We start from the raw sequence: 7,517 nt of genomic DNA, 5'->3' as shown, positions 1-7,517 counted from the left end.
CATTAGTCTTATATAGCGCTTTTCGAGACCCTCAAAGACGCTTTACAATTTTCAGGCATCTTTCATTCACACACATCGTCACACACTGATGATAGCAATGGTAAATGGTAAATGGACTGAACTTATAGAGCACTTTATCAAGTCCCTCTGAACCCCAAAGTGCTTTACACTTACAGGCATTCACCCATTCACACACACACATTCACACAGTGATGATGGCAAACTACAATGTAGCCACAGCTGCCCTGGGGCACACTGACAGAGGTGGGGCTACCATACTGCGTCACTGAACCCTCTGACCACCAACAGTAGGCAAGGTAGGTGAAGTGTCTTGCCCAAAGACACAATGACTGAAATGGCTGGACGGACATGGGTAAAAACACCAACCTTTTTATTCCGCTTGGTTTCCAAGTCTTTCAAAGACCTCGACTCGACCCTCCAGCCAACCTTTCAACTGAACTTTCCTGTGATTCCGGATGTGTCGAAATTTGCTCTTGGAACGTCYTTTTTTTGTTCCGGTATTAACCCTAACTCCGTATAATCTAGTCTGTCCCATCTTTTGAGCGAGCTGCACTTAATGTATGTAAATGATATGTGTGACGTCACAAGTGAAGGTTCCCATTGCAACAGTTCACCTTAGCCCTGACCATGCTTGGAAACAGATGTGAGTTTTGTGTAAATGTCTGTAAGCATTGTGTACCTGTCACATGCGTTCGTTTGTCCATCCTGGACCTTGGCCATTCCCTGAGAGTAGGGAGCAACATGGGACAGGGCTGCACTGCAAAGGCTGCTCTCTGTTTCGCAATCATTCACCTGCACAAGAGAAAGAGAAAAGACAAACAAATCAGTGAGTTGTGCAGCTTCTTTAAAGTTCAGCCTTCGTAGAATCTTCCAAGCTTTTGTCCTGATGCAGCTCAATAATCCAGGTAGAAAATCTAACAAGGTTGAGTCAGGTCCTCTGGACGGGTTCTTCGGGAATAACCAGACTTAGCTTTGTTAGACTTCCAGGTTTTTCTTTTTATACAGTTCAAAAATCTCATAGTTGTTATTATTGAAATATATTTACTAAAATTATCTGGTAGTTGGGCATGCCTGCGGAAAAATGCACTTATCAAGGACTTCTAACACAATCCACACAAAGGATGTAACACATTACGGTCTTCGAAGCCTGACACTTTTTGCCCGTGTGGACACGAACGCTGTAAATCACACATGCTCTTTTACAGATGCCTGTGTGGGTGGCCGCGAAGGCAAGATTACTGAACGACTGTGTGTGTGTGTGTGTGTGTGTGTGTGTGTGTGTGTGTGTGTGTGTGTGTGTGTGTGTGTGTGTGTGTGTAATGTGGGTTTCTATGTTTAAGGCAGAAAAAATGGAAATCATTGTGTGAAAAAAAGAGCCAGTCAGATATTTATGCTCATATCTGTAGCGATTGCTGACTCAAGATAAGACACTGATTGTGATGTTAATGGGCCCGATGGACTGGCAAAAAGAGGAAGATGCAGACAAAGAGCATGGCAGTATGGCTCGGGATTATTATGCGGGGTTACATTGTTGAGTGTAAATATCTTTCTGAGAGCCCCAGTCAAAGAACAAAATGTCAGCAAAGGAGACAGGATTGGTCACAATAGTCAATACTTTAGATTTATATTCTTGTCAGTTGTTGCTCCTGATAACAGAGGCTTATAGGGGAACAGGACTCATTTCTAATTCCAGTGATGCATTACTGATCTCTACCTTGTGTCAGAGTTTCAGAAGAGCTTTGATGTGTCATAGATAGGCTTCATTTTGAACTCAGTTCATAACTAAAAATCCATTATGTTTCACACGCTTTGAATCTTGATAAAACAAATAAAAAAAGCTTGATCTGAATAAAACCTTTAGTATTCATGTGGCTTACAAAGACATGATATGTCTGTATCAAAGGTGCACAGTGGAGACAAATGATGCTGCTCTCGCTTGTTCAGCCTCTGAAAAAGAATTAACGTGTTTTTTGATTCTTCCAATGGTTCCTGGCACAACTCATCTTCCTCATTCATCTCTTATCTCTCTGTTCTAATGTCATTCCCTTACCACCATCTGTTACTGGAAGCAAATTCATCCTGTTGGATCCTGGCTTGATGGTTTGTGAGGGATGTGTGCGAATTCTGGGACTTATCAGTACCTCTCCTCAAGTTCAGAAAAGGTCAGATTTGGGACGTCAGGTGACTTAACAGGGACCTAACTCTAACAGAAATAAAGTTGAAGTTTTAGGCTGCCACCAGTCTGACGGTGTGCTTTCTCTCTTCACTGTTTGTGGTGGAATTTGCTGCTTTGAAAGCTCCTCTTAATTTAGGGATTAGTTTTAGCATTCATTACAAGTGATGAGGTAGAACCTAACAGATGGGAGAGTAATGAAGGGGGCCAGTGGACACGGCAGGCTTACATGTCTGCAAAGATAAACAGCTATTCGGCACAGAGACCAACCTTTCGCTCAGAGAAGACACCGAGGAATTCTGTCAAGAAATGAGCCCCAAGGGCATCAGTAGGCCTTTTCCGTTACTATGACTACAGCTCCCGCATGCCTGTCGAAGCTCTGGCGGATGGAGAGTTGGTGGGTGGATGAGAATAGTGATGTGGCCGCTACAAGAGAAAGACGGCCGAGCAGACACTCTTTGATCACCCCACAGCAGCCGTGGCCAGAAGCCAACATTTTCTCAGGCAAGCAGAGGTCACGGCGTCACACACCTGCTGTGTTCCAGTGTCGGCCGCTCACCAAGCCTCGGGGTGTGCAGGACTGACCTTTCACTTATTAACCCTTTGCGCCTGAACTACCACAGCTCCGTCATTAAGGACACAGAATTTCACTCAGTGGCAGAACTAACCAAGCAGTCAGTGCTTTTCTTCAAGCTCACATGAGAAGCAGTAAAAGCTTAATGAGAGTCTTTAGTCATTTCTGGCATTTTTAACAAGTTTATTATCATAATTAATGCTATGTTTATATAATGACAGTGCCAAGAAAGCATCAGAAAAAGGCAAACAAGTTGCATCTGCTTCATATTAGACCTGCCTTGAATGCAAATCAATTCCTTGTTTTAGAAAAAGACCTTAAAATATTATTCCATACTGTGCCAATGTGCTGTCTAAAGATGGGAAAGACATGCAGACAAAAGATGTCACTGATGCATCCCTGTGCTAACAGGATCCCCTGAACTACTACCAGAGGTGACCTGAGGTTAGACCCTAAGGCTCGATACAACTCAAGTCATCATCCGTCCCTGTCTCCTAGTTACAGCACTCCTCCAAAAGCATCCAGTTTTACCCTGATGTTCATCGCAGACCATGTGTAGGACAATGATCCCATAGTCTGACTGATGTCAGTTGTTAGGACAGTGTAGAATGACAGCACATTGTAAAGAGTCTGGTCTTTGTGCCTGGGTGCCATCTAAAAAACCTAATTCCACAGTCCTCCTTTAAGCTCTGTCTCCATTGTCGAGTCTCACGAGGTTCATGTCTGTTCGGTGTGTGTGTCTACATGTAAAGCTGTCCCTCACTGTGTGTGTATGATTGTGGGCAGATCATCAGCAAGTGGCTTCAGCCGTTGTGGTGAAAAAGAAAAAAACATGGAAAAAAAGCCATTGTCGTTTTATGGTCCGGTAGTCTGATTCATTATTATTTTTTTAGTTTAGTATTTGTTGGATCACTCTTTGTAAGTGTATGTGTAACTGTGTTTGGGGGCTTTAGTGTGGTCTGTCTTGAGCAGCTGGGACCTTCATGATGTTTATGGGTTCCTACGTAACCTGAGACTAAGGGCAAGATGACAGAGAACGATAAGCTAATGGTAGCTAATGTTAGTTTGTTGTTGCATCATAGCTTGCTACGATTGTTGTGTAGTTCAACTCGTGAAAAAAGCATTACAGATGCTGCAAGCAATTCACATAAAATTGATCTAATCTGTGACATATTCACACTCCAGTGAACCAACTGATGAGCAACAGTAGCTGACATCGATGGAAATGGAAAAATTTGAAAAAAAGTCCTTCATTTTGCAAATTGTTTTTTTACGCTTGTTTGAGGTGGTTTTCTGGAAAAGAGTTAATGAACGAAAGGGGGGATGGAAACACATTTGCCAAATAGTTTCTGACGTTGCGAACATTTAGCTCACATGATCTATCAGCTGTTTTTTGCTGTTGGCGTCTTCCTGGATATTCACATAACGCGCAAAAACATGGCTGGAAACAAGAACAGAGACAGTAAGTGTAGAAGTGCATTATATCTCTACGTCTCTGGACTGCATGTAACATTACCACTTCTAGTTGATATGACGGAACAATTACAACTTGCCCGATAGCAACACATTCCTGAAAACTTCTCTCCATTGTCCTGAAACGTGTGGTCCCTGCTAGTTTGCATCCTCTACTTCCTGTTCATAACAGCCATGCATAATGCCAATGTTGGATAAAACTTCGCTGTGTGTAGCCTGGTTGATTCACCAGTTGATGAAAACATGCTTAATTTGCATTTCTTTTTCTTTTGTGCAACAGTCACACGAAATTTGCATTACAACTGGATGGAAACATGGCTTGTGACATCTATGCACCTCACAACACCAAGCGATCACAAGATATGACCATCCGGCCTCATGAAAATCAATAATACAACTTATGTTGCACTTCATCAAGTGCTGCTGTTCATCTATGAGGCATTCACTTACTGTTTTGACTGACATATTTGAACATTCCTGCCCTTGCCTGATAATATTGTTTCTCTACTTGTGATGCGACTATCATACCTACAAAACAAATTATTACATACCCATGGCTGGTCTGCATGTGTACTAAATGTGTGTGGGTGCCTATCATTTTTAGTAAGTGTATTTTTGTGTGACATTATTGCCCATAAAAAATAATATATTTGTTAAGCAAAAAAATGTAGAAAGATTTTTCATATCCTAGAAAGAAATCAAGTCAACAGCTACTGTTGAACCATGAATGGGATCTGTAAGAGCTGAGGCTGAAGGATATTTGAATCATTGTGAATACAAACACCGCTCAAATAGTATGAGGCTAAAAGCAGCATTATTGTTCTGGAAATTTAGGCAACCAACAGAGAACCTTTGAGGAGAGTCTAAATAAGCTGCCAATTTTCTTTCAGTCCAATTTTCCGTGTCAAACATCAAACGCAGTCATTGCTAATAGCCTGCTTGTTTTTTTTGTCCATTCAATCTTTTCCCCATCCCCATCTTTTCATTTAATTTATTTTGAATGATAATGAAGTTGTTCAGTTGTCTGTGTTTGTTACAAATAATCAGGGTTGTTTCTGAGGTAGGAAAACGATGCAGAACTCCAAAACCCATTGCATCCTTTTTGGGTCATATCAACATACAAGTACAAATGGTTTATCCTACAAGCATGACTGAATGCATTTGGTAATTAGAGGCCAAATATTCCATACAGGAATGTGTTTTTCCCTCCCCTCTTTGAACGCGAGTTCCCGTTTACACATGAAGGATTTYAAGAAACATTACAAATTTTCCAATACTGAACTTGGTGAATTAACATAAAAACAAGTGTCACACTTAAGCTAGGTTTATAGCTGATGTAGTGAACACAACATGAGGTTGGGTGCGCCAACAGTGACACAATTGCATCATTCCCGCTCCTGTTTGTGTAACTCCGCACGGACTGCGTGTGTCGTGCTTCATACCGACACTTTGTCAATCAAGCGTGTGTTCTTTATTTACATTTCACAAGTTACAAAGTGTACTGTCTCGTCGTTTTAGTGAATGCTACACCAACATTAAGTATAAACAGCTACAATGCTTGTGAGGGTGTGAGTGCCTTCAGCTGAGCTCTTCACAACGCTCATAAGCAACCAGTGACCAGCCACAAGCCATGTRACCAGTGGTGGCCTTGCCCATCATAGATTAACCTTTGGCCACCCCAATCTATCGGCATCCCAATCCAATCGGCAGCTCAATCTTCATAGGAACCTTTCTTCTGCCTAGATGCAGCACATCAAAACGGAACTTGGTACCTCAGTTAGTTTTCAAGTTATCCAGCTCACAAGACAGGCAGATGAACAGACGGACAAACACAGTATTTTCAGTTTCCCTCTTAAGCAGACACTGTTGAGACAGCCCTGTGTAGAACAAGTGCTTTGAAAGAGGTTGACCCACCATTGACTTTCACCCCAATTCCTTCCCTCCACCTCTGTGGGGTGTACGTCACACAGGTCAAACGCTGAGTGGAGGCTGAATAATCTCTACTTTGAACAGAGTTAATGACATCACTGTCACAAATCAAACCCATTCACCCAATGAGAAATCTTCAATTGATGTGATAGAATTGTTGGAGTTTTGTCATGTATCACTGCAGGCACTCCAGTAAGGATGTTAAAAAATATAACCCCTTTAATGCACCATTGTTTGTACATAATTACTTTAGGCTTCTTTTTTTGCTTTCAGCAGTGGCTGGCTCCTTTTTTCCTTTAGTTTAATTAACCTATCAGTCATGGAAATAAAGAATCTATCTCAGCATCAGTGAGCATGACACTTCCACATTGCACCCTAAATTATTTGGCTAGTTTCCTTTTTACGCTTGAGAATTTTATTTGAAACTCCTTTTACTGGCTGCGATAATTGTTGATCCTCTCTGATTCACTGTGTGTAGTGAATGTAAATACTCAAATTGTAAAGTATAATGTGAATCAGAGATAGAATCAAATCTAGAACTTGAGATTTTTTGCGGAACTAATTGAAAACCGTGAAACGTTGTGAATGGTTGTAAGTACTATCGCTGTGAATAATTACGACAGACGTACTGTATAATCTAAGTTTATTTCCTCTATTTAAATTAGGAAAGGATAAATGTCTGACACTGCTGGAGCTGGAGTTTTAGAGTACCTTTGATTTAATTTTAGTTATTAAATGGGGTTAAAGAGGTAGAAGTGAATGACTGACTCCAATTGTGTGTGAGATTGTGCATAATAAGTTTTGACCAGAGGTGTCAAAGGTATTCACATTCATTACTCAGGTTAGTATAGACACTAGGGCTTAAAAGGACTACCAAAAAAGTAGAAGTATCAACTGAAGCTTTTTACTCAAGTAAAAATGTAAAAGTATTGTTTTTAAAACCACTAGAAGTTTGTGTAAAAGTGTAAAAGTAATTTAAGGACTAAAACCCACTAAGGACAAAATCCCAGGGGCCTGTAGAGCACAATCCCACCTCCCCAAAGAAACATTCTTCTAAAGGCCATAATTACAACAATGTTACATTAAAAATATTATTGCTGAAAAAAAGATGCACAAGGCTAGGGGGTTTCCAAACCTTTCCTTGCCATGGCCTCCCAAACAGCGTTAGCTTCTTGTCAGGAAGGCCCCCTTTGCACATCCACAAACAATGCTACAAAGCATGAAAAGAAAAATCAACTTTGAGAATGTTTTTCTCACTTTTATTCACTATTCAATAATTATTACCTTTGTTTAGCATTAGAATTGCATTAACACCTATTATATTCTCACTGAAAAAAACAACTTTTC

The 7,517-nt window shown here is 40.8% G+C and overlaps 1 protein-coding gene across 3 annotated transcripts in view; it reads right to left on the bottom strand.

Moving 5' to 3' along the window:
• frmpd3 (FERM and PDZ domain containing 3) overlaps window positions 1-7,517 on the bottom strand; it is a gene marked incomplete in the record, with an annotated part of 128,170 nt that overhangs the window by 24,660 nt on the left and 95,993 nt on the right. For all 3 annotated transcript variants that reach the window (XM_014006031.1, XM_014006033.1, XM_014006032.1), the window contains 1 exon segment: window positions 701-813. In XM_014006031.1, the coding sequence (XP_013861485.1) occupies window positions 701-813 (113 nt within the window).

This window comes from Austrofundulus limnaeus, unplaced genomic scaffold (genome assembly GCF_001266775.1).
Source record: "Austrofundulus limnaeus strain Quisiro unplaced genomic scaffold, Austrofundulus_limnaeus-1.0 Scaffold34, whole genome shotgun sequence".
Lineage (NCBI taxonomy): Eukaryota > Metazoa > Chordata > Actinopteri > Cyprinodontiformes > Rivulidae > Austrofundulus > Austrofundulus limnaeus.
This window is presented reverse-complemented; position numbering and strand designations above follow the sequence as displayed.